Here is a 27,128-nt window from a genome sequence, read left to right on the forward strand (position 1 = left end):
TTTTTTTGGTTTTTCTCCGGTACCAGGAACCGAACTCACGACCTTGCACTTGCCAGAGCAGGCACTTTTGCCGCTGAGCTAAATCCCCAGCCCCTCATTTGTGAATTTTTAATATTCATGTGATACAAAGCATTAATGCAAGTTAAAACTTCACAGTGAACAAGTTTCAGCACTTCAGCTTTATAACAAGTATAAATAAAAATCTGTTAAATTTTTCTGGACAAAGCCAGCATTTGGATTTTTTAAAAAATAAGTAAATTTCTTACTGACTGCAACTGTTTATAGCAGTTTTATCACACAGTAGATTCCACCCCACCAGTATACTTTCCTGAGTTGTCTTACACGCTAGTACATGTTTTTAATGTTGTCTTTCTGTGCTATTCCTGTTAAGTTTGCTATTAAAATACATTAAAGTGTAAAGAGAAAAAAAAATCCCTCTTAGTGATGGCTTGCACAACTGTATGTATTTACTGAAACTTACTGAACCACATAATTAAAATGAATGAATTCTGTAGCATATAAGTCATGTCTCACTAAAGCTTGTTATAAATAATAGGAAAATATTGAGCTATTTGAGTCAGAAAAGTGGAACAATAAGAAGAAAACATAAGAAATGAGACAAGTAAGGAAACAAACATATATATATGTAAATGGCCCAATAAAGCAAAAGTTGATTTTTTTTTTGAAAGAATAATAAAATGAAAAGCCTCTGGCAAGACTGACTTGGAGTAAAGAAGACATAACCATGATCAAGAAGTCAGTGACATTACAGATGTGTCGGACACAAAGGAAAGCAATGATGTCATGGACAGCTTTGCCAATAAGTTTCAAAATGAATGTTTGTGTCTTCTCTGCCTTTTATGATCTATGTCATTTTTTTTTTTTGTTTTTTTTTCCCGGTACCGGGAATCGAACTCACGACCTTGTGCTTGCCAGGCAGGCGCTGTGCTGCTGAGCTAAATCCCCAGTCCCGATCTATGTCATTTTTGAGGAGACCAGCTATTTTGTAGAGGTACGGGACTGTCTTATTTCTTCATGATGAGAAGACAGGTCATGTCCTCTAATAGAACTCCCAGGAAAGTGTTCTCACACATCGCCTTATAATGTCCTCACACATTTATGTTTATCAGGCTGGGCCAGGGGTAAGGTGTGAAAAGGGACAAGGGAGCCGCTTGTTGTTGACTTGTCTCATTGGTGAAGCATGGTCAGCATGGTATTGACTCATGGATTCTAATTTTCTTCAGTGGATTGTAATCCGTCAAGTATTTTGTTGACCAGATTATCTGGATTTTGTCATTGAGAGCCCTTTCTGTTTACTGTGTTCTTCTGGTGTCACCTTATCAATTTCTGAACACTTTCTAACTTCGCAAGATGTTTCTGGCTATTCTGTATACTCTTTCTCTGGCCAGGGACTCACCATTTGCTGTAAAGGAGTGAGCGCTTGTTGAAGAACAGTGGAGAGACCAATAGCTCTCAGCTATGTGTGTTTGCCTGGGTGTCTTTGTCTCTAAACCTTTCAGCAGAGTTTTTGGATAAGCTAAAGACCATGATTTCACTGTGATCAAATTGATAAATTTTTCCTTTCATTTCATTTCATGCTTGCTGATTGATTGATTGGTTGATTGAGGCAGGATCTTGCTATATAATTCAGGCTGGACTTGAATTCACTGTTAGCCCCAGCTGGCCTCAAACTCACAGTAATCCTCCTGTGTCAGTCTCCCAAGTGCTGGGATTACAGGCGTGCTCCACCATGCCTGGCTTCATGTTTTTTTATATTATTTGTAAGAAATATTTCCATATTCAAGGCCTGAAGATGTTTTCTTATGTTAACTTCTAGAAGATCTATTTTTTAATCATTCACATTTTGATCTCTCAGAGTGATTCTAGTGAATAGTGTGAATAAGGTCCAGTTGTTGGTTGTTTCCTTCTGGATGTCTCGGGACCTGTTATGGTGCACACCATGCTTTTTGTATCTGCAGCATTGCTGCTGTTGTAGAGTGGGTACCTTCTAGGACAGGACTATTCAGTGTTGGTGTCCAACATAGATCCTGTCATCCAGTACTTAAAGTGTAGTAGGGACAAAAGAAAACAAAGTATATATCGCTTCAGTGATTCTTGTTATTATGTGCTATTATGTTTATCAGGCTGGCGCTGGGGTAAGGTGTGAAAGGGACAAAATAAAACTCCAGAGCGGTGAAAGAAGTCCCGTCTGAGTAGGTGACATTAGGTGGGGATCATTATGAACTGTGAAGGGGGAAATTGTGAAGATGCCCAGTGGGCGGGGTTCATTCTAGGCTTAGGGAAGCAGGACAGAGGCCCTCAGATGAGCCCAGCATGGAAGCACAGTGGGTAAGCAGAGCTGGGCGGCCAGGCTGAGCAGTTCGCTCTCAGTATTGCCGGCAGTGAGCGACAGGATTCAGCTTCCTCTGGCTGAGCATGGGCTTCCTGGCTTAAGCCGGAGGTACCACTGACTGGGGTGTTAGCAATGTTGGGGGAAAACAAGTTGGAGGAGACTGAGAACCCCTAGTTGGCATTTTGAAGAGCATTATTACAAACTGGGAAATAGCTGAGAAGACTTTCTGGTGTGGAGTGGGGAAATAAAGGGCCTTGATGTATTTTATTAGCTTCAGAGACAGAACTAGAGAGTTAAGGGAAAAACAAGTTGGATGTCTGGTCTTAGAAATTTCTTTTTCTTAGAGCTCGCAGAGTTGAAGCTGATACGTTTGTTTTTAATGTATTAGTGACTGTTCCTTTAAAAATTTTTTTAAAATTTTTACATTCGTGGTACATAATGATTACATTCATCATGGGGAGTTGGTTTGTGAACTTAACACATCTTAATTCTTTTCACATCACCTTCCACTCTCCTCCTTTATCCCTCCTCCCTTCCCATTTGCAAAAGATTGATCTTCCTGTTTCCATTATCTTTTATTTTGCTTTATATTTATTTATACTTTGAGTTTCTCATGTGAGATAACCATGAGATAACCATACTTGTGTGTCTGGTTTATTTCACTTTATTATGGTCTCATGTTAATCTATTTTCCTACAAGTGACTCAAATTTATCTTTCTTTATAGAGAGTAGTACTCCATTGTGTATAAATACTACATTTTCTTTATCCATTCATCTGTGGGTGAATATATAGGCCACTTCTAAGATTTAGGCATTATGAATTGCACTGTATAAGCATGGGTGTGCCTGTATCACCTCTTTAACTCTTTTGGGAAAATACCTGGGTCAAATGGAATTTCTATTTTCAGCCTTTTGAGGAATCTCCATACTGCTTTCCATAGTGTTTGTAATAGTTTACATTCCTACCAGCAATGCAGAAGGGTTCCTTTTTTCCTATGGCTTCACCAGCATTTGTTATTATTTGATTTCTTGACAGTGACCCTTCTTTCTGGAGTAATACAGGATCTCAGTGTTTTAATTTGCATTTCTCTAACGGCTAGAGATGTTGAACATTTTTTTTTCATGTATTGGCTATTTGTAGTACTTCTGAGTAGTATGTATTTCAGTTGCTCATTTCTGAAAATTGGGTCTTACCCTTACTAAACATTGGTGTTTGATGTGTACCTCTCATTCTCCCCTCTTGGTTTAGTTAATCTTGTGCAAGGAAGGGCTGCATTAAAAGCTTTGTCTGTTGGAGGCACAAACCCATTTGCTTCTGTGCTCTTGGTATGATCTTCCAGCCTGTACTAGGTTTGTAGCTCCGTTTAAGTCATAGCTTTTTTCAGACCTGTTTGATCATTGATTTTAGTTACTTTTTAGGATTGACTCTTTCAGCTATAAAGATCAGACATCAATTTTCTTCAATAGAAAGTAATGATAAAAATACTGGGTATGCTGTCCATAGTTTGTAATAGCTAAGTCTTGGAAACAGTCCAGTTGACTGTCAGTAGAGGAATGGATAAAGAAAAAAAATCTTAATACAATGGAATACTACTTTGCCATAAAGAAGGGTAAACTGGAGACATTTGTAGGTAAATGAATGCATCTTGAGACCATACTTTTAAGTGAAATAAATCTGACACACGTTTATTGCATTGTTTCTCTGGTGTGAAACTCTGAAAGGAGAAATAAAATAGATACTGTAAAAGAAAGAAAATGTTCAAATGGGCAGGGGAACTGAGGAGGAGGTAGGGGAAAGGAAGAAAAGAAAAGGGAAAAAAACAATAGAAGGAAAAAATGGAAACAAAGCTTTTGCAAATAAGGAAGAGAAGAGGGATCAAAGGGAGGGGAGGAGAATGGGAACGAAAAGAAGAATCAAGATATGTCATGTTCAGGTACAAATTCCCTATAATGATTATTATGTGTATCTAAAATGTACCAATAAAATTAATTTAAAAATAAAAAAAAATCCTGAGTATGTTGCCATTTTATAATTTATCTCTGCTTGTGCTCATATGAGGTAGAGTATATTTGGTGTCTCTTGAAACACAGTAAGTGTGGATAATGAAATTCATATTTGCTTCTAGATACTGCTGAAATTAAAGCAGAGAAATTAACTTACCCAGGTCTATCTAAATAAGAGGGAAGTGGGCAGGTTGTTACAGTGGAATCAGTTCCCCAGCTCATTAGTTGGTGGATGTGATGACTGATACAATTTTTCCTTCCAGCTTTACAGAAAAGACCATACCCAACGTCATTATCTCACATCGTTACAAAGCACAAGACACGCCAGCCCGGAAGACATTTGAGCAGGCCCTGACTGGGGCGTTCATGTCTGCTGTCATCAAGGATCTGCGGCCCAGCGCTTTGCCCTTTGTCGCCAGCTTGATTCGCCACTATACCATGGTGGCAGTGGCTCAGCAGTGTGGTGAGTGTGGGGGTTGTTGTAGCAGAGGGCATGGGTATTTCCCTTCTTCATGAAACTTGCTCAGGATGTTTAGGATGCTTTGTCATTTCAGAGAAGCAGAGGAGCTGGTTGATTTTGGCTTTTTTTTTTTTTTTTTTTTGGTTGGCACTGGGTATTAAACCCAGGGCCTTCACATAATGCTACATCCCCAGCACTTTTTATTTTTTATTCTGAACCAGGGTCTTGCTAAGTTGCCCAGCCTAGATGTTAAACCTGAACCTGCAGTCTTCTTGCCTCAGCTTCCCAGAGTGCTGGGATTAGAGGAGAGTGCTACCATGCCTCTTGCCCTCCATCTCTGGTTGGCGCTTTATTGATTTAAAAGTTATTACCAAGTTTTGTAATTTTTAAATATACCGAGTTTAGTCTTCACAGCACAACTCTTTGTTGTATGTGAGAAAAATGAAGGCGGAGTACTTTTGAATATACTGCATGTAAAACTGATGGTTTGAAGTCAGCTCATTGCTGATCTTGCCTGTGGTGTTTTTCAAGGCTTCCTGTGCCCCATTACTCACTCTGCTCTGACCATTTCTTCTAATCTCCTGTGCCGAACTTACTTCTGCTTGAGGTAGTTGTTGGTGATGTTCTTCCTGCCTGGCACGGCCACTCACCTGCCTCGGTGGCTCTCAGGCTCCTGGTAGTGGCGTTTCAGTTGTGCTGTTTCTGTTCATTTCTAACCCATTGCAGATGATGCTTTTGTGCAATATTTGCATCTTCTTTCAGACCGGTACTAGTTAGTCTGCAGACCACACTTGACTAGCACTGCTCCAGCTTGTCCTCAGAGCCCCTCACTCCTGAGGCTGACTAGCACTCTTCTGTTTGTACTCTTCTGTGTGCTTTCCCAACTTTTTGGCCAGAACAGTACCATACAACTGAACAGCTGGTTGTTTCTCAGTGACTGTTCTGCATGAACATTGTCTTTCTAGCAAAGCTAATCCTGATTACCTCTATCTTACATAGTCTTGGTACCCACCAGGTACTAAATTCCAAGTTACTGTGGCCAACTATTCTTTGATGGTGTATAGTCTCTGGTGCACTTGGTTACTGTTGCTTTTTTTTTTTTTTCTTGTTAAGTTGTCCAAACTGGGCTTGAACTTACGATCCTCTTACTTTAGCTTCCCAGGGAACTGGGATTACAGCCATGTGTGCCACACCCAGTTACTGTTGCTTTTACTGTTACTCATACGTTAGGAATGTCCAGAACAACCTGTGGTCATTCCCAGTGCCTCCTGATGTGAATTCTTAACCTTGGGGGAAATGAGGTAGTTTTGCAGTTTAAGGGCCAGGAATGATTATGGGGATGGATTCCACTTGCTCATGTACTTGCTTTCTTCTTCTAGGCCCTTTCTTGTTGCCTTGCTACCAGGTGGGCAGCCAGCCCAGCACAGCCATGTTTCACAGTGAAGAGAACGGGTCGAAAGGAATGGATCCCTTGGTTCTCATTGATGCGATAGCTATCTGTATGGCCTATGAAGAAAAGGAACTTTGCAAGATTGGGGAAGTGGCCTTGGCTGTGATATTTGATGTTGCAAGCATCATCCTGGGCTCGAAGGAGAGGGTAAGGAAGAAGGAAGAGTGTCTTTTGATATTAGGGGTGTTTGTAACTGGAGGTAGTTGCTTTAGGAACTGGTAGTTGGAGAGTTTTAGTACCCTTAAGGCTTGTTTGTTTCTCTCTCCAGGCCTGCCAGCTTCCCCTCTTTTCCTACATCGTGGAGCGCTTGTGTGCCTGCTGTTATGAGCAGGCCTGGTATGCAAAACTGGGAGGTGTGGTGTCCATTAAGTTTCTCATGGAGCGGCTGCCTCTCACATGGGTTCTTCAGAACCAGCAGACATTCCTCAAAGCACTCCTCTTCGTCATGATGGACTTAACGGGAGAGGTAGGTGTCGGTGGCTTCAAAGCTAAATAACCAAGCTGCTTTCAAGTAGCTCGTCTTTCTGGAGAACAGTCTGTCAGAGGCAGTTCTGCAGTGCATGCTTCTCCCAGCAAGGAAGTGCTGATGCTCAGTTTCCTTACAGTGTCTCTGATACAGGGACAACTCCAAACCCCCTCTCTTCCATAGGCTATTACTGGGTATGGTTTGCTTGCACTGGAGCAGTCATGGACCAGAGTGCATGTGAAGGAAGGGATGCTGCTTCCCATGTACTGCAAATTTCCGCAGGTGTTCTGTTCTTGTGAAACCATTTGCAGATGTAACACGTGCTGATAGAGTAGACTGGGTATCACTGGCTTAACTGTTTGACACCAGGGTCATTTCTAGGTCATGTTTTCTTTTCTGGGTTCGCCTACAGGGAGGTGATTTAGCTACTAAGATGTAAAACAGTCTTTCTTGTTTAAGCAGCCAGTGTGAGGGGCAGCTGGGTGTGGTGGGCAACATCATCCTCCTTTTCCTTCTAAGGCCTCCCTGACCTACAGGTTTCCAACGGGGCAGTTGCCATGGCAAAGACCACTCTGGAGCAGCTCCTCATGAGGTGTGCCACGCCTCTAAAAGATGAGGAGCGAGCCGAAGAGATTGTGGCAGCTCAGGAGAAATCTTTTCACCATGTGACCCATGATTTAGTTCGAGAAGTCACCTCTCCAAACTCCACTGTGAGGAAGCAGGCCATGCATTCACTGCAGGTGTTGGCGCAGGTCACTGGGAAGAGCGTGACGGTGATAATGGAACCCCATAAAGAGGTGAGGCTTCTGACACAGAAGCAGGATGATTTTTATTTTTTTTCAAATTTGGGTTGTAAATACTGTTTATAATTTTGTGTTCATGTCAAAAGTGTCTGTGCATGTTATTCTTGGTTTCATATATGCAAATTGTAATATGTTTATATTTTGGCTGTGTCACTAAATTATGTCAAGAGAGTAGAAGACTTGTTTTCTGAGTCTGTATAGTATGATACAGAACTCTAGTTTTGCTCTTGTTTGCTTGTTTTTGTTTTTAATCAAGGGAGGTCAGTCTGGAGTCTTAGGAACTAAATGTTTCTGACGGGCTTGTCCACAATTCAGTTCTAGCACCTGAAACATGTCCTGCTTGCCTCATTGAAGAGCTTCTGTGATAACTGTGCCTCTCACAGTTTTCAGAGTGGTCAGTGTGGAGTATTGTCACAAAAGGCATTTATTGTTAAAGGGGCGCTGGTTAGTGGTATTCTTCCTTGGAGTGTGGAGTATTGTCACAAAAGGCATTTATTGTTAGAGGGGCACTGGTTAGTGGTATTCTTCCTTGGCTTTTCCAGGTCCTGCAGGATATGGTCCCACCCAAGAAACACTTGCTTCGACACCAGCCTGCCAATGCACAGATTGGCCTGATGGAAGGGAACACATTCTGTACCACACTGCAGCCCCGGCTCTTCACAATGGATCTTAACGTGGTGGAGCATAAGGTGTTCTACACAGAGGTAGGGGGGTGGTAGTGCAGAGTGGTGTGGATGGTGGTGTGTCTGTTAGCACATCTGTACGTGAAGACTGATCAAGTAGCATTCAGACAAGGTTTAGGCAGTGGCACGGGTAACCAGTTTTGGCCCGGCACAGCACTCTGAGAAGGAGTCTGGTGCCTGGGATCTGGTAGGAGGGAGACCTGGTGCCCAGAGATGTTCAGCAAAGTGTTAGGGTTTTCTGAGTCCTCAGGACTCTGCCAGCTCTGCAAGGAACTGTACTGTAACTTTGGGCCTTTACAGTTGTGTTTTAGGCAGTAACACCGTACCTCTCATTTTTAACCACCTTAACAGCTGGCACCCAGAATACGGCTGGCCCAGAACAAGTGCCAATCTGTTGAACTTAGTAACCATCTAATGTGCCATGCACTGGTGAGACATCACAGGTGCCCTTACATGCCTCTGACAGTGCCCTGTGAGATATAGGTGCTATTTCTTCCCATTGTGAAGATGTGGCAGCTGAGCCTGAGGGTTTATTTCTTAGCCAAGACCACAGAGCTGCAGACGTAAGGTTGTAACCAGGAATGCTTACTTCAGAGCATGCTTCCCAGTCACTGCACTGTCCAGCCATGCTCTTGTTTTGTTTAGTGGATTTGACTTGCCTCTTGACCCAAACACAGGCATTGACACTTGACACCTTCTAAACATGTGTCACTGCAGACATGCCAGTGTGAAGTGATTCTATACAGTGATCAACAGAAATTAAACTGCACGTATAGTCAGATTGTAAACCTTGATTCTTAGAATTTAATAATGATCTGGTAGGCAGTCCTGATTTGGACTTTTTACATGAGTTATGTTTTTACAGAGACAGTTGGAGTAAACGGAGGCTAAATTCCTAAGGAAGTAAATTCTTTCTGGTTTATACTAAGTCTGAATTTCCAGCTGTGAAAGTTTACCTCTTTATTTTTTTTCCTTTTGAAATTCTTCAGTTTTGCTTGGACATATGGTCATCTAATCATATGGTTGAGCTATTACAACTTGTTATATCTTTTGCCCTTGACTTGATAGAGGATCAGGAGCCTCTGGAAAGTGGGAGAACAGCTTCCCTTGGAGTCAGATGATTTATAACATGCACAGATGCCTGTCCATAAACCTAAGACCAGAACCTTGTTGTGTAGAGGGCATGGAACTCTTCTCCAGATGTTCATCAGTGTGCTCACTGCACCAGAACATGCAAGGGTTTTTTGAAAAGTATAAATTCTCACGTCCTTTCCTGGAGATTCAGGTTCAGTATATATAGAGTAAGACCTGAGCATTTACTGTCTAAAGATTTCTCAGGAGATCGTGGTGTGTGGCCACGTTTGACAGCTATTTCTGCACACACTCACACACACACATTCACATATGAGGAGAGTATTCTTGAACATCTTATAAGGACCTGGAAACTGGTTTCCTCTGAGGAGCTGAGTGGGTTAGGTGGTTGGAAATACTTTTTACTGTGTATTCTCTACTTTTATGCTATTTTCTACTTTTATACTATTTGTTTTAAATCTTTTACCAGGTAGAAATCTTTAAGTGAAAAAAAAAAGTAAAAGTCCATACTGATTGTCTAAGATGTAAGCAAAGGAGAAAATACTGATAGATTGACATATATCATATTTTAAATATTAGATATACAGGTACCCATATGCTAGGACATCTAGAAGGATAACCACGGGAATTCCCAGTGGTATTAGGCTTCTTCATTATGCTTTCCTGTCCCGGAAAAGAAAAAATACATCCACTCAAATATTTACATTATGGCCCATCTGTTTCTTGAATGCTTACCAAGGGCATTGGGTAAGCAGCTGTGAACAATGGGGAGACAGATGTGCCATCATAAAACTTGTAGTTATATAAAAGGATACTCTTCTTTTGAGAAAAAGCATGGTATCAGAGTAAATGAGAATGTGTCTAAGAATGTATTGACTGATGAGGTTAAGAAATTTTGCATTAAAATAAGGAGGTGTAGTCATGTTTTGATACTTTGAGAATTTGTTTGTCAACTGTTAATCATATTGCCATGTGAATGGCAGATTGCTATGTGCTGTTACTTGCAAAGTTGCTGTGAGCTCCCTGGAGGAGTGGGCTTACCTTGTTTTATCCATCTTTTCTAGCTTTTGAATTTGTGTGAGGCTGAGGATTCAGCTTTAACCAAACTGCCCTGTTATAAAAGCCTTCCATCACTTGTGCCTTTACGGATTGCAGCACTAAGTAAGTTACAGGCTATAAAAGGCAAAGAAGACAGTGACCTTTATTGTTATTGTCTAATTGTCTGGGTTTTTATGGTGCTTTAAGTACGGGATCAAAAACTTACATTTGTAGCCAGGCATGGTGGCACATGCCTAAAATCCTAGCACTTGGGAAATTGAGGTAGAAGGATCATGAGTTCAAGGCCAGCCTGGGCTGCATAGCAAAACCCTGTTTCAAAAAGCAAAACCAAGAGTTGTTTATCAGATTGTATCATGAGATATTGTAAGGTTGAATACATTGTTACGATTTATAGATAATTTTTTACTCAATGGAGTTTACTCAGTAACACACACTTTATAATTCTCTGAAGTATCAAATATTCTGGCTTATAAGAGTTGCCATACTGTCCGTATAGTGCAATTTTCATCAGAATCCAGGTATGTAATAGGGACTCTACAGTCTTTATATAGACTTCTTCATGAGTCAGAAGCATTTGAGAATCCTATAGTCTTTTTTTCACTAAGAACTTCACTGGTTAGCAGAAAAATTGTGCTGTTTAGGGAAATACACTAGATCAATACTAATTAATCCTTTTATGTTGAAGCAGTTATTTTATTTTATTTTATTTTATTTTTTGAGTGAATAAATGCCTATATGGGTATTTTGAAATTGATTCTTCGTTGTTGGTTTTTTTTTGTTGTTGTTGTTGTTGTTTTTTCCGGTACCAGGGGTCGAACTCATGACCTTGTGCTTGCTGGTCAGGCGCTGTGCCGCTGAGCTAAATCCCCAGCCCCGTTGTTGGTTTTTTATTTGGTTGGTTTTTGAGACCTTGTCTTGCTGTGTAGTTCAGGCTGACCTTGAACCCACTGAGTAGCACAGCCTGGCCTCAAACTTGCAGCGCTTGTCCTGCCTCACCTTCCCTCGTGCTGGGATTACAAGCACACATCACACCCAGCTGATCGTTTGGTTTTTTGTGCTTAGTAAAGTGCTTACTAAAATATTGCCAGATCCCTCTTGAATTAGGTAGAAGAGCCAAGCAGCCGACTGTGATACCCAGACATGGGGATGAGGACAGAGTGCTCAACACAGCACAAGCTAAAGCCTCGTTTCTGTTAGCAAATACAAGTATGAATCTTGCTAGATTGTCATCTCCTAACTAACACTGGATTGAGGCATGTCCCCTTTCTTAAGAATATTTGCATTTTCAGAGACTTAAAGCCTTTAACCCCCAGAGTTGGACACTTCCGTAGTGGAGAGACTATGTAGTAGAGAGCCATGTATGTCTCATCCTGTATCACCTATAACTGGAAGTTCAGAGGCCACACCCTCTGTAATTCAGACGTGATTGCCCAGGCCAGCCGTGTACTAACCTGTGAGGGTGTCTTGGAGGCAAGGCTATCTGGAGACTTACCATGGCCTTTCAGGCAGAACATTGACTTCATTCCTAGACAGTACTGAACACGTGGCTGGAGGACCATGCATTCTTTTTTAGCAGGAGAGAGGATTAGTGGTTCATATTGGTTGTATCTTTTAAAGAAGAAAATTGTTCATGTAGTTTTCAGGTTATTAATGAAATTGTACTAATTCTTTCCCTAAAGATGCACTTGCAGCCTGCAATTACCTTCCTCAGTCCAGGGAGAAAATCATTGCTGCACTCTTCAAAGCCCTTAATTCCACCAACAGTGAGCTCCAGGAGGCTGGTGAAGCCTGCATGAGAAAGGTGGGTATGTGTGTGTGAAGGAGACACCTGGATGTCAGTTTGTGTGGGTATCACATACTAGATTGTAGTAAGTCTGTCTGCTTTGTAATCATACTGGTTCTTTAAAAATGTTAAACAGTAAAGTTAACCCCTCATTTCATCGTTGGTTTTTGGGAGACAGCTACTTAATGCTGCTTTCCTGAGGGAAAACATTTGCTGCTAGGGTTGACTATGAGTGAAATATAGTGTTCTCTGTTGACTATGTTTTTAACTTCTCTTTTTTTAACAGTTTTTAGAAGGTGCTACTATTGAAGTAGATCAAATTCATACACATATGAGGCCTTTGCTGATGATGCTTGGAGATTACCGAAGCTTGACATTGAATGTTGTAAATCGTCTGACTTCTGTTACAAGGCTTTTCCCAAATTCCTTTAATGACAAGTTTTGTGATCAGATGATGGTAAGCCAAATGAGATGAAACAGATTCTAGGATAAATTTGAGATGCTGGGCATGATGGCGTATACCTGTAATCGCAGCACTTGGGAGGCTGAGGAAGGAGGATTGTCGGGTTTGAGACCAATCTGGGTTACATAGTGAGTTCAAGTCCATCCTGAACTACATAGTGAGACCCTGTCTCAAAAAAAAAGAGGAAGTTACGTTTTTCCCTCTTTAGTTCTTGTAGTGTTCGGGATTGAACCCAGGATTGTCACACTTGAGAGACTCCCCAGTCCTCACCCCTAAGCCTTTTTAATTTTGAGACTGGGTCTTGCTAAATTGCCCAAGCTGAGCTCATACTTACGATCCTCCTGCCTCACCCTCCTAAAGTACTGGGATTAGAGGCGTGCACCACCATGTACTGTTTTACATTGTTTTTAAAATAAATAACATTTGCATGGTTTAAAATGCAAAAGCTCAAAATGTCTCCTTCCCATGCCTGCCTTCCTCCTGCCCAGTACCTCCCCTCAGGCAACCAGTGTTAGCACTGTCCTGTGTGTCCTTCAAGAGGTATTTTACACTATTCCAGGACTTACGGGTATTCTACTATTTTTCCTACAAGTGAACATTTAGATTATCCCCAGTCCTTTGGCATTATAGCCAGTGATGCAAGTTAAAACTTGTAGAGTTTTATATTTCTTTATTTATAGCCAAGTTTCTAGAGGTGAAACCCTGGATCACAGTTCTTTAGTGCTCTTCAGTCTTTCAGTGCATTGTCAGATTGCTCTCTGAAGAGATTCTGCCAGTTTGCACTTCTTCCTATGGAATAGAGTATGCCTCCTATACAACCTTGAGCAAGTGTCAGAAAACTGAAGTGTTTGAGTTTTAGAATTATCAGATAAATGATTATGCCGACAAACCTATCTACTAACATTTAAAATTGGAATGTAAGCAGATGGGGAATTTTGTTAGCTTTTTCATTCCATTTTGCTTCTGGTAAATCAGTTGATAAACAATCATCTGACAGCTTAATCATACATCAGGACAAATGTGCGTGTTTTTTTCATGCTTGTGCTTCCTATTGGCTTTTGACTAGACCCTTTGTGATAGTGGAGGTATTATTTTCGTTTTTGGTACACCTTTCCTGTTGAAGGTAGGAGAAGGTACGTAGATAAAGATAATGTAGAGGTACATATATGTGGAGTATAGACATACACCTCATATATATGAAAACCACACAGATTTTTACTTCATACATATTTTTCATATCTATAGACACCTACATAATGAATGATGACCATATCACCAAAATTAAGTACTGCCTTAATAATAGATTATAATAAGAAAACAAAGTATTACACAAATGAATTTTCTGAGTTGGAAAATATTTCTCTTAAGCCTCAAAATATATGCAGTGTACTTTGAGTGGTTGAAATAAATAAATGAAGTTATTTTGCTGCCTAATCAGAGCACATCCAGTACACACTTTCCTTCTGTCCTATGTTCCAACTTTGGTGCTTGCTTTTTTTTTTTTTGAGATAGGGCCCCACTCTGTAATTCAGGCTGGCTTTGAACTCACTATATAGTCCAGGCTAGCCTTGAATTCACAGCAATCCTTCTGCCTTAGCCCCTTAAGTGCTGGGATTACAGACATGTACCACCATGCCCAGCTTCAACCTCAGTGCTTTTGTAGATGCGATTTGGGCGTTTGTTCTCATGTCCATTTGCTTCTATCCTAGCCCTCTATCAGCTGCCATTTCTTTGCATGCCTCCCTGAAGTACCTTTTCTTTTGACCCCTAGTCACACCTTTCAGATCTCTGAGCTGACACTTTATTCAGGAAACATTGGTATCCAGACTTACTTTAGTGCAGCTTTTTTTTTTTTTTTTTTGTTTTTCTCCGGTACCAGGAACCGAACTCACGACCTTGCGCTTGCCAGGCAGGCGCTTTTGCCGCTGAGCTAAATCCCCAGCCCCTTTAGTGCAGCTTTAAGAGAACGGCTTCGTAGTTTGTAGGTTCTGAGGCCAAAGATCTCTTTCTCTAAAATAAAGCACATTGGCTTGTTCAAGGGCTTTTGTCCTCTTCATTTGCTTTCTCAGTAGTCCAAAAACCTCTAAGAGCAGAGGACTGGTGTACTACAAAGAATGATTGTAATTGCTATTTGACTAGACATTGCCATTCAGCACCCACCCCATCTGGGTATAGCTGGGCCCACACTGTTTCTGTGTGTTTGTTTTTTTTTTAAGACAGGGTCTTGCTGTGCTGAATTCACTATTTAGTCCAAGCTGTCCTCAAACTCAAGGTGATTCTCCTACCTCAACTTCCCCAGTGCTGGGATTACATGCACTACCACACCTGGCTCTGTTTCTGTATTTAGTGGCACAGGTCTTGAATTATCCCGCGCCTGCTGTGTCATGCCAGGGGCAGAACAGCCCTTGGTTAGCCTTGTTCTTTAGAACGAAACTCAGTCATTGATAATGCTGAGTTTGCGGGAGGTAGCACTGTCTCAGGAGGAAGGACACATCTTTGTAGCATGGGCATTCATGAAAACAATCTTGAAAATTTTCCCCTCTTTAAGAGTTTTACAGTTTCATCTCTTTTAAGTCTTTGATGCATTTTTAATTAACTTTTGTACATGGTATAAGATAACACTCCAGCTTCTTTCTTTTATGTACCATATCTAGTTCTTTTCTTTAAAAAATTTGAACTGCTTGACATTTGATCTTGTAGCATTTTCCATGTTTAGTATTTTGGGTATTTTCTCATTGAACTAAAAATTAAAAATGATCTTACATATCAATGTCATTTTTTTTTTCCTTTAAGAAATCCAGAAGCAAAAAGAATGGTGACACAGCTGGCCTGGTTTAAGCTTTCAGTTCTGTTACTAATTTGTAGCTTTAAATATTTGTTCCAGTGATGTATAAGTTTCATGAATTTAAGATCTGGTGATTAATATCGTTGAGGGAATTTATTAGTAAAATGTTGTTATTTTAGCATTTTAAAGAAACGTGCTTTATTTAATGCATTTCTTGGTATAGAATGGTGGCCCTGCAATATGTAGTGTTCCACATAAACCTATTCGTTGGCTGCGTGAGTTTGGGAAACAGCTTTTGAAGTTTGACAAGGACTTTAGGGATACTGAAGGCTCAGGAAAGGCCTATCCTAGAGAAGTGTTTGGGAGTGTTCAAATCATTTTCTCCAAGCCTGTATCATTATGGATCCTTTTCAAAGCAACTTTCTAACTTCCCAGAGGACATTAGTGCCTACCAAAACCCACGTGGAGAGTTGAGGTCTCCCACCCTGCATTATGGCACACGGATGCAAAATAAAGACAAAGAGAGAAAGTTCTGCAGATGAGGAGTTCTGGGGTGACCCAAACTGTCTGTGGAACAAAAGGCCAGGAGTCCAAAAACTCATGGCTTTTACAGGTTTCAATCAGGAAGGTGGGTGGGGATTGCAGCAGAGTGCTAGGGAAGAGAAATTTTGCAGGCATTGGCTATAAGGAGAAACAGCAATTTTGTTCCAGGTACAGAGGCCCTCTAACTAGCAGTGCAATGGAAAGCTGGATAAATGCAAGGCTGGCATCTTTACTGCCAGGAAGGTGTAATTCTTTTTGAGTCCCATGACTTCAGCTGAGATGTTATCGCATGTCTTAGCCCTGGAATTTCACAGGATCTTGCTGGAGCCCCCATTTTAGCCATCAGCAGGGTGCCCATTTTCTCCCCTGTGTGCTGCTAGGAGACACATTGGCATCTCGGCCAACTTAGTCAGTTAAGGGAGCATCTGGTTCAGTATAGCCAGCTCTACATCTCAGTGAAATAGGGTTGAAGTAAAGGTGACGGAAAGATGGAGGCAAGGGGCTTCATTTCTCAGGAGCATACAGCTTGGTGGTCTCCCACAAGTGCCCCAAAGAACCAGTCTGGACAATGCAGAGTAAGAAAGAAACCTTCATTATTTGAATGCCCTTGTTAGGGTTTGGCTGTTAGGCTCTGAGTGCTTGTCCACTTAGATTTACTAGACCTAGGTTGAAGCATTGTTACCACAAACCCAGACTAGCTATTGGCAGGGCTCTTTTCTCATGTGCTTGCTCAAACTGCAGAGCCTCACTACCTGTATAAAGATTGCTGTTATTCTGTATAGGACAAAACGGCTACCTGTCTGCGTCAGTTTGTGCAGCCTCTGATCCAGAGGGATCAATACCTACATTAGAAGCCATTTCTCCTGGGCCCCTTGTGCTACTGTTTCTCTACTCCAGTGGCCACCTTTCTCCTTTGGCTTTAGAACCTTTGTCGCTCTTGTTTGCCTGGAGCATACTTCTCTTACTTGGGTCCATTTGCCTCCCTCTTTCCAGTCCCTGCTTAGATATCCTAGCCTTCATGGGGACTGCCTTAACCCCACCCCGTACCTGAAGCTGCTTCCTGTTCTTTGGTGAAGCCTACCATGCTTACCATAACTGTATTTGTGCACAGCATGCACCTGGTGTTTTGTGTATTTCCCTGCTTGGCCGCAGGCTCCCCCAGACAGGAATGAGATCTGCTAGCTCAGTTCTCCGCTCCATCTCCACCCTGGTACCTGGCACATCACAGTACTCACTGAACAGTGCGAAAGTCACCAACATGAAGGAAAGTGACAGGGCTTGGCACTGGAATGACTGGGTTTCCGAACTCTCTGTGTTGTATTGATAAATTCAGCTTCTTTATCATCTGCAAGGCTAGTGTAATGATCAGGCTGTTTAAGTAATGTGAGAACTGCAGTTAAGCAAGTTTTATACATTAAAACAAGGGAATTAATGGTGACAAGTTTCCACCAAAGGGCAGTATTTGAAAGTGTATTTGAATGTTCCTGGGGTGAAGAATTTGTGTCTGTTTTTTTTCAACAGCAACACCTGCGCAAGTGGATGGAAGTGGTGGTCATCACCCACAAAGGGGGCCAGAGGAGCGACGGAAACGTGAGTGACTCACTTGTTCTGGGAAGGCCACCCCTGTGGCACAGTGCCGGTATTAGTGTTCATGCCAGAGCAGTACCTTAATTAAACTGCTAGTCAGAAATGGTTTTATGTGATTATTGTCCGTGTAAACTGTTAAACACATTTTAGTAGAATTAGATTCACTTTCAGTTCTCCTAATGGCTGAACATGCCTTTTTATATTTCTTTAAATCTCCCTTCTGTTTACTTTAATATGGTCTTTGTTGAGAATTATGGGAAGCTTGAAATGTTAGTATTTCGATTTTATTAGTTTTGCTTTAAACAGTGTGTTTTCTAGACTGTTCTTGGTAGCTGCTGTTTACATGGTGGTGCATTTCTCACCTACTGTTTCCATTGCTTTCTATCATTTGGTTGGTAAAAGTTCGTGTTTAATCATTATTGTCTGATAAAACCACCTAGATATTTTTTTTAGGACTTAAAAGCACTAAGGAGAATGTGATAAAGCATCACAGAAAAACTGGCATGCATATTTTGTAATAAAACATCACATAAATACTGGCATGCATATTTTCTAGGCCTAAATTCCTCACCCAAATTATTTGCCAAACATTAAAAGACTAGCACTTAAAGCTAATTTATATGGTTTTGAAGAAAAACCACTCTAGTTAAATCTTACGTATCTGATGTTGATCATAAAAGACTTATTCACTTAAAAAAATGCATGCTTTCTGCTGTTCTGTATCTAATTTGTTGTATATGTTAATTTTCGAAAATATTTTTAAAGTTGATGATGCCCTATCAGTGGAACAGTATCTTCTGTACTTTCTTTGACATCTGGTGACATTTTATAGTAGTATCCCTACTAGGGAATTCCACATAGTTCTTTCAAGGCATAAATAATATGGCTTATTGTCCTTTCTTGTGCTTATTCGTTGGATGCTGTGTTTCATCCCAACTTGGAAATTTTTGTTTTTGCTTTATTATGCTTTGTTTTGACCATTCTGTATGAATGTAGTCTGTTTTTACATCTTTTCTGCTGCTTCTGAATAGCCAACTAAGCAGAATTAAACCAGGATTTTAAACTTCTGAAAGAAATTTTATACTATGCATGACCTTGTGGACAACTTACTATTTATATATGCAAAAAAAATCTTCACGGAGAAGTTGGTTGCTTATATATACAAAACAAAATTGGATATCTTTACAGAAGAGAGCAGAGTGTATTGATAAAGCCTGTGCTCTTAGCAGTAGGTCCAGGTGCTGCTGTGCTTTTCTTCCCTCTCTCATCTCATGGAGGTATTTTTGCTTTGAATTTTGCATTTGTTTTTACAGTAAACTAGTTAGTTGCCTGAAACACATAGTCAGTACTAGAATAAGAACAACAACAAAAGAACTAAATGAGTAGATGAATGACTTCTGTTGGACTAAAAAGATTCCATAAACTTTTGTAATACATTATTTTGGGTGGGGGATGCAGTTGTGCTTATCAGGGCATGGGTGCTGGGAAGTTGTTGAGCTCCTCCTGAGACGTTTGCATCATTCTGCTGGGTTCAAGATGTTAACCATGTGTCTGAAACTCAGTCCATGGGACTTGGGGTTCAAAGGCAGAGAGCATGGCTGTGGTTTCATCACCTAAGCCCAGGGACAGTCCTGTGCTCTGCTCTTCAGCTCTTACCATTTTTTAAGGGATATTGAACAGAATGGACACTGGTTCTTAGTAGTTTATTCTTGACTGGTAGAATTCCCAAATAAGTCTGCTTATTTAGATAACGTATTTGAAAACGTTAAGTAGTTAACAGACAGACAGATAGAAGGATGGATAGAAGGAATCTCCAGTGTATCTTGGAGTACCCCTGAAAGTCACCATATTTAGATTGGCTTCCCCTTTTGACATTATAGCAGACAGCGCATAACTGCCTATTAGAATAGTTCTGTACACACACATGCATATACACAGGAACACATGCAGCTAGTTTTATGAAGACTCCTTCACTACATAAGATAATTCAGCTCTTGGGTGGTACCGTGGTCTGGGGAGTGGGGCTTAGACATGTCTGATTCGTGGGGCTGCACCGCCTGGTTCTTTTCTGACTGTAGTTGGGAAAGGTTTCTTTCCCCCCTGCTTTTAATGTCTTAGCACTTTACATAAAACCTTGAATTTACTCACTCTGCAAAGTAAGTCTTTTAAAAATGTGTTTGCATACAAGAGTCTTACCATTTCTTCCCTTACACAAGAATCTTGAAACATTGTTTTTAACATTTGACCTAGGGAAGAAATACTCTGTTAGACTCTATCCCAGGATCATGTTGACATCTGAGGGTGGAAGGTGTGCTTTTTGCTGCTGAGCATTTGTTAATTATTGTGTGCTTTCTGATAATTGTGTCTTTACTGTCTTGTTAACTCCAGTAACCCTTACTGTGTTTGAGTATATGGGAAGTTTTTATGTAAATGACATAAATAGAAAAAGATGATTTTCCTCCCCATCCTCAGGAAAGCATTTCAGAGTGCGGGAGATGTTCCTTGTCTCCATTCTGTCAGTTTGAGGTGAGAACAACCTATTAAAAGTCAGTTTTTGACTTGCAATGTGAAGAACATTTTATTTTTTATTTTTTTCTTTTCTTTTCCTTTTACCTTTTTGTTGCCTTTTTTCATGCTGTAATTTTTGTTTTGGTTCAGCCTGCCATGGAAGGGGTAGAGGTGAGAATTTCAGCGGAGTTGCAGGAGGGGGTTGTTGTCGCATTTGGTTTTGCTGTGACTCGTTAGCTGTGTTGTGATTCTGTAGTGGACAAAGTGCCTTGTGCCTTTGAGTGCAGTGACTTGTACTGTCTGTCTGTGGCAGAGTTGTATTAGTATCATTGCTGTGAATTGTCCGGATGCCACGCATGTTCTATATTAGGACGTTTTAAGCAAGATTCTAAGTTCTTTTGTTTTCCACATGTTAGAATTGCAATATTTCAATGCTACTCAATATTGAATGGGTTTTTGCTACCATAACATTCATATGAACTCATATATCTAGCACCCTCCTAAGAAGAAGTGCCACAAAGAATATATGTGCTAGAAACTGGGAATGATTATATTTTCATGCACACTGCTGGCTTACTGACTGCCTTGAATTTAGAACCTCTTTGTCCTACTGCCTGCCACTCCCCTTCCTCTTCTTACATGACACGTGTGTGCACACGGCTGTAGTTCCAACACTGTAGCTTTCGAGTCATACTCTGAGCTTTCTCTCTTCTGTAAAATGGGGATAATAACACCTATCTGTCTTCCAGTGGTGGTGTAAGACCAAAAGAAGTGGTTTTTGTGATGTTGCTATGAAAACCATGACATAAAAGAGCATTTTAGAGTGTAATAAATTCGCAATAGAACTTTATCTCCAGGTCTGAAAATTTGTAGACGAGAGCTCTAGAGGTGGTATGGGGTGCTACTGAGTTGATTTTTCTCACTTCCTGCCTGTCTGCTTTTTGATTTAAAGAGGAAGTTTGAAAAATATCTCAAATGCTGCTGGAAACATTGTCCCTTCTGACCAGTGCGTGTCATCCCCATTTTACCTTGTAGAGAGTCATGTACACACCACCTCTTGCACACGATGCAGGCTGGCCCATCAGGGACTCTTCCCTGTGGACACAGAGGTCCTTTGAATAGCACAAGCAAAACCCTGGCCTCTGAGAATAGGAGGTTGTAGTAACGCTCAGGAGTCCACCACCAAGCTGTCAGTGCACTAGAAAGTCACACACTTTTCTCGTGATTTGGTGGAGCAGTTTGTCAGCTCCATTTTTTGGCCTGGCTGACAAATACTTGGCACTATTACCAGTCATTTATTTACATTAATATTAGTTTCCGGGATAAAACACTTAAGTATATTTTGAGGACTCAATTTAGCTAGTTATTGAATGCAAAAAAGTCTACTTAATCAGACTTAGTGTGTTAAGAAGTCCCTGTGATGCCAGAGCAAAGTGGGACAGTCCTCATTCTCTCATGGCCACGGATGTGCTCAATCATCCCTGTCTCAGTAAGGGAGACTAGCATAGGTGACCCATAAGATCACCTCCCACACTTGTCAGTGTGCCTGAAAACATGCAGCATAATCACAGTGGGCGTATACAGTCAGATACACACCCCCTTCCCCTTTGCAGTGACAGATGAGCTAAAAGCCAAGGGCAGTTAGTTTCCAGGACATGGCACAGTTGTTCTCTGAGACTGGTAAGTTGTGGCTTTTCCATGTTAACTCTTTGCTTTGGTGGCCAGCCTTGCAAATATAGCTAGACTGTAATAGGGTCTGTAGTGTTGTTTCTGTCTTGTGCTCAAAAACTTACTGGGATATTTATGATTTCTGGATTTCTTTATTAGGAAATGAAAATTTGTTCAGCAATCATAAACCTTTTTCATCTGATCCCAGCTGCACCTCAAACTTTGGTCAAGCCTTTGTTAGAGGTTGTAATGAAAACAGAGCGAGCCATGTTGATTGAGGTATGAACCACGCCGAAGGTTAATTCTCATTCTCTGTCATTTATAATAGTTGTACTTGGTTGTGTTGTAAATAAGGTAATCTAACAGCATAAGGATGCAGAAATTAATACTTCTGCTTTTTAGTGCAATCCATTCAAAGTGGAGAGTGCATGTGCTTATGGTGTGTTGATTGGACCATCCCTGAGAAGGGGTGGTGTGAGATGTGGTTTTCCCTTTGTTTTCTAGGCTGGTAGTCCCTTCAGAGAGCCTCTGATCAAGTTCCTGACTCGGCACCCCTCACAGACGGTGGAGCTGTTCATGATGGAAGCAACACTCAACGATCCCCAGTGGAGCCGAATGTTCATGGTAGGTCCTGGAGCAGCCTTGTGTCAACCACTGTGCTCTACAATGTTCAGTCCCATTTCACTGCACAGTGTCCCCCCGCTTGCTTCTCAGAGATGTTTGAATATTGGAAACATCATTGTTAGGTTGTATGTTTGAAAAGCTTAGGCCCTGGAATTACTCTTCATAGGACATTTTCCCCCCTTTAACCCGCTTATGGAAATTGCACAAGAATATTAGAATTCATATTCTTTCACTTTTTGAGTTTGATTAGCTCAAAACGGATCTCCTGTTTGCTTTGCTTTCAGAGTTTTCTAAAACACAGAGATGCCAGGCCCTTGCGGGATGTGCTGGCAGCCAACGCCAACAGGTTTATTACCCTACTGCTGCCAGGTGGCCCACAAACGGCTGTGCGTCCTGGTTCACCCAGCACCAGCACCATGCGGCTGGACCTCCAGTTCCAGGCCATTAAGGTAGGATCTCTTCCTTAGTTCCTGACCTCTCCACCGTGGGACTGAGCAGCAGTTCTGATTATCTGTTCTTCGGCAGATTATAAGCATCATAGTTAAGAATGATGACTCCTGGCTGGCTAATCAGCATTCTCTGGTGAGCCAGCTGAGACGTGTGTGGATCAGTGAGACCTTCCAAGAAAGGCACCGCAAAGAGAACATGGCTGCCACCAACTGGAAGGAGCCCAAGCTACTGGCCTTTTGTTTGCTGAGCTACTGCAAGTGGGTGCAGCATGGGGCTTTGTGTCCACCACATGGTTGATTGTGTCCAGTAAACTAAGCGGGAGGGTTCTTGTTTATAATTTGTATAGGGCTACAGGGTTGGGCTCATTGAATGCCTACAGTCAGATTTCTTGTAGGGGTTGGGCTATACCATTGAATTACTTTAAAAGACAAGTCAGGGACGATGCATAGTTACAGAATTTACCTTAAGTTAACTTCTTCTCTTGTTCCAACCCTTTAGGAGAAATTACGGAGATATAGAATTGCTGTTCCAGCTGCTCCGAGCCTTCACTGGTCGTTTTCTCTGCAATATGACTTTCTTAAAGGAGTATATGGAGGAAGAGATTCCCAAAAACTATAGCATTGCTCAAAAACGTGCCCTGTTTTTTCGTTTTGTAGACTTCAATGACCCCAACTTTGGAGATGAACTGAAAGCAAAGGTGAGCTCCACAGTTTTGCAGTAGAAGGCTCAGACTCTTGAGCTGGTTTGCCAGGCAACTTTCAGCCATACTTCTGTTCTCCCATGTCTGCTACTGCTTAAATAGTAGGCTGGATGGACTACATGAGAAAATGACATTGCTAAGGAATGCATGGCAGATCCAGTGGTGAATCTGTGTTGCTGATTTCTTAGTTTTCAGAGAATGCCTTGCTTGATTTGAGGAGAGTAAGCCAAGCTGTTACTAGGTCTCTCTTCCTCACATTTTTAATCCACTGTGACAGTTGCCCTTTGGCACAAAGTTAAGATGACTAGTTGCTTTGTTGGTCGACTCTGGCTTGATGGTGTTCTAGGATCCAGAGCATTGTCCTTCCTGCCTTATGGAAGAGTTAAAGAGCCTGGCTGTGTTTTCCTTCTTCATTTTTAATCTTTTTGTAGGTTCTGCAGCATATCTTGAATCCAGCATTCTTGTACAGCTTTGAGAAGGGAGAAGGAGAGCAGCTCTTGGGACCTCCCAATCCAGAAGGAGACAACCCAGAGAGCATCACCAGCGTGTTTATAACCAAGGTGGTATCCCCAGCAGTGCCTCAGTGTGACCAGAACTTGGGACGAGTGAATGTGTGTGCATGTGCTAGGGGTTCATGGAAATAAGCTCTGCCCCAAGGCTTTATTTTTTCTAAGTATGTACATTAGTCAGTGGCAGAGCATCCATATCCCATTACAGTTTCTCGTAATTTCTTGAAGGTAGTCACTTGGGAATGAACTAACATTTCCACTTCGGTCGATTTCAGTCAGCGACAGAGTATGTCTCACTGGAAAGTTCAGGCCTTGATGATTTTGTGAAAACCTGTATTAATAGGTGTTGATGTTCAGTTTCACCTTTAGCTTTGTGAGTCTTCTAAAACCAATGAGAATATTCAACTATCAATTACTGCTGTGATCTTTGGTCCCCAAGTTAATAGTGCAGTGTCATGGCAGTGATGATGTCTGAACTTAGTTTAGGTTTTTAATGAAATATCTATATTCTCTAAGACTTGTTTTATTAAATTTAAGGGTTAGATGCTGTGTTTACTTTGAGATTATTGTTAATTTTTAATATTTAATTTGTTTTTAATTTTAGTACATGTTTACAGTACATAATGATTACTTTCCTCATGGGGCAGTGGTATATATACATAACACATCTTAATTATTTTTTCATCTTCTTCCCTTCCCCTGCCTTCCCTCCTTACATCTCTTGTTCCCCTTCCCTTTTGCAAAAGATTTATCTCCGTTTCCTATTGTTGATATTTTATTTTGCTTTTCATTTGTATTTTAAATTTTTCATATAAGAGAAACCATTTAATATTTAAGCTTGAGTGTTGATTTCACTTAACATGATGGTCTCACAGTGCATACACTTTCCTACAGATGACCCCATTGTATATAAATATTTTTTAATCCTTCGTCTGTTGATGGACTTATAGCCCCTTCCAAGCCTTAGCTGCCATATTATGAATTATGCTGCTGTAATACAGACATGGCTATGTATTATCACTGTAATAGGGTGTCTTTTAACTCTTGGGAGGATATCTAGAAGATGAATAACTGAGCTGAATAGAATCTATAGTTTTGGTTTTTGAAGAATCTTCATATTGATTTCTACAATGGTGTACTACATTCCCAACAATGTAGAAGGATTCATTTTTTTCACCACAGCCTTGCCAGCATTTGTTACTATTTGGTTTCTTGATGGCATACATTCTTTCCAGAGTAAGATGGAATCTCAGCCTTGTTTTAATTTGGATTTCTCTAATGGCCAGAGATGTTGGAACATTATTCATATATTAATTGGTCATTTTATACTTCTTCAAGAAGTGTCTCTCTATTTCAGTTGCTCATTCTTTGATTGGTTCTTTTATTATGAGGGTTCTAATTTTTCTCAGTTCTTTATTCTAGATATTAGTCCTCTATCTGAGGGATAGCTGGCAGAAACATTGTCCCATTCTGTAAGTTGTCTTTTCACTCTACTGGTTTCCTTTGCTACACACCTTTTTAGTTTCGTTGATTCCATTTTGTTGATTCTTGATGTTATTTTTTATGTGATTGGTGTTCTGTTCAGAAGTATTTGTCTGTGTGTGTGTCTTCAGAGTTTTAACCTCCAGACTGAAGATTTACCTTCCAGTTTTCATTTTAACATTTAGATCTTTGATCCGGTTTGATTTTAGTTTAGTGAGATACATGAATCTAGATTCAATCTTTCGCATGTGAATAGCCAGTTTTCCTGGTGCCACTTATTAAAAGAGGCTGTCTTTCCTCCATTGTATGTTTTTGGCCCCTTTGTCAAAGGTCAGATAGCTGAATGTGCCTGGGGTTATTTCTGCTTCCTCTCTCCTGTTTCTTTGACCCTCATGTATGCTTTGGTGCCAGTACCATGCTGTTTTTATCACTGTAGCTTTGTAATAGAACTTGAAATCCAGGATTGTGATGCCTCCTGCTTTGTTCTTGTTACTCAGCATTGCTTTTACTATTCTGGGTCTCTTTTGATTATATATGAATTTTAGGGTTGTTTTCTCTAGTTTTGTGAGGAATGCTGTTGGTATTTTGATTGTGATTGTTTTAAAATCTTTTATCCAGTTTTAGAGGTATAGTCATTTTGAATATATTGGTGCTGCCTGTCCAGCAATAGGGGATATCTTTCCATTTTCTGATGGTCTCTTTGATCTCCTTTTTCACAATACTATAGTTTTATTATAGAAGTCTTTCACTTCCTTGGTTAGGTTATTTCGTATGTATTTACTTTCCTTGATGCTCTTGTGAATTACATTGTATACCTACTTCATTATTGGTGTATAGGAATGGTATTGATATCTTTCTGTTGATTTTATATCCTGCTACAATACTGAATTTGGTTATTAATTCTGGGAGTCTTCTGTTGGAACTTTTTGGGTCTTCTACGTAGAGGATAGTATCATCTGTAAATAATGATAATGTGACTTCTTCCTTTCCTGTGCATATCCCTTTTATTTCTTTCTCTTGTCCCATTACTCTGGGCAGTGTTTTAAGTACTTTATTGACCAAGAATGGTGACAGTGGACATCTTTGTCTTGTTTCTATACCTTTTGCTTCCCCAGAGTTTTTATCGTGAAAGAATGTTGGATTTTTGTCAAAGGCTTTTTCTGCATCTATTGAGATGATAATGTGATTTTTGTCTTGGCTTCTGTTTATGGGATGTATTACATTCTTTGATTTGTACATGTTGACTCATTCTTGCATCCTTGCATGGGATGAAGTCTATTTGGTCATGATGTATGCTTTTTTTAATAGTTTGTTACATTCTGTTATTGAAGATTTTTGCATCAATGTTCTTTTTTTTTTTTCTTCTGGTTTTTCTCCGGTACTGGGAATCGAACTCAAGACCTTGCGAGCTAAATCCCCAGCCCCTACATCAATGTTCTTTAAAGAGATAGGCCTATGGTTTTCTTTTTTGGTTGGATCCTTAACTGATTTTGGAATCAGAATAATGGTACTTTCCAGGAAAGACTTTGGGAGTACTCTCCCACCCCCTTTTCTTTTTAGTAATGGAAATCGAACTCAAGATCTTGCGCTTGCCAGGCAGGCACTCTGCCACTGAGCTATATCCCTGGCCCTCCTTCCTTTTTAATTTTATTAAA

General features: G+C 40.6%; 1 protein-coding gene across 11 annotated transcripts in view; it reads left to right on the forward strand.

The window, feature by feature from the left end:
• Trrap (transformation/transcription domain-associated protein) overlaps positions 1–27,128 on the forward strand; it is a 119,751-nt gene that overhangs the window by 39,369 nt on the left and 53,254 nt on the right. For 10 of the 11 annotated variants that reach the window (XM_005397925.2, XM_013521174.1, XM_013521173.1 and 7 more), the window contains 15 exons: positions 4,622–4,821; positions 6,198–6,415; positions 6,537–6,734; positions 7,271–7,531; positions 8,080–8,241; positions 10,377–10,473; positions 12,051–12,172; positions 12,441–12,611; positions 17,467–17,535; positions 21,868–21,987; positions 22,213–22,332; positions 22,617–22,781; positions 22,858–23,039; positions 23,281–23,479; positions 23,914–24,042. In XM_005397925.2, coding sequence (XP_005397982.1) covers positions 4,622–4,821; positions 6,198–6,415; positions 6,537–6,734; positions 7,271–7,531; positions 8,080–8,241; positions 10,377–10,473; positions 12,051–12,172; positions 12,441–12,611; positions 17,467–17,535; positions 21,868–21,987; positions 22,213–22,332; positions 22,617–22,781; positions 22,858–23,039; positions 23,281–23,479; positions 23,914–24,042 — 2,413 coding nt within the window. Of the gene's footprint in view, positions 1–4,621; positions 4,822–6,197; positions 6,416–6,536; positions 6,735–7,270; positions 7,532–8,079; positions 8,242–10,376; positions 10,474–12,050; positions 12,173–12,440; positions 12,612–17,466; positions 17,536–20,004; positions 20,059–21,867; positions 21,988–22,212; positions 22,333–22,616; positions 22,782–22,857; positions 23,040–23,280; positions 23,480–23,913; positions 24,043–27,128 lie in introns of all 11 variants that reach the window. The other variant, XM_005397926.2, reaches the window with a different exon arrangement.

The sequence above is a fragment of the Chinchilla lanigera genome, unplaced genomic scaffold (genome assembly GCF_000276665.1).
Source record: "Chinchilla lanigera isolate Chin_1 unplaced genomic scaffold, ChiLan1.0 scaffold00059, whole genome shotgun sequence".
NCBI lineage: Eukaryota > Metazoa > Chordata > Mammalia > Rodentia > Chinchillidae > Chinchilla > Chinchilla lanigera.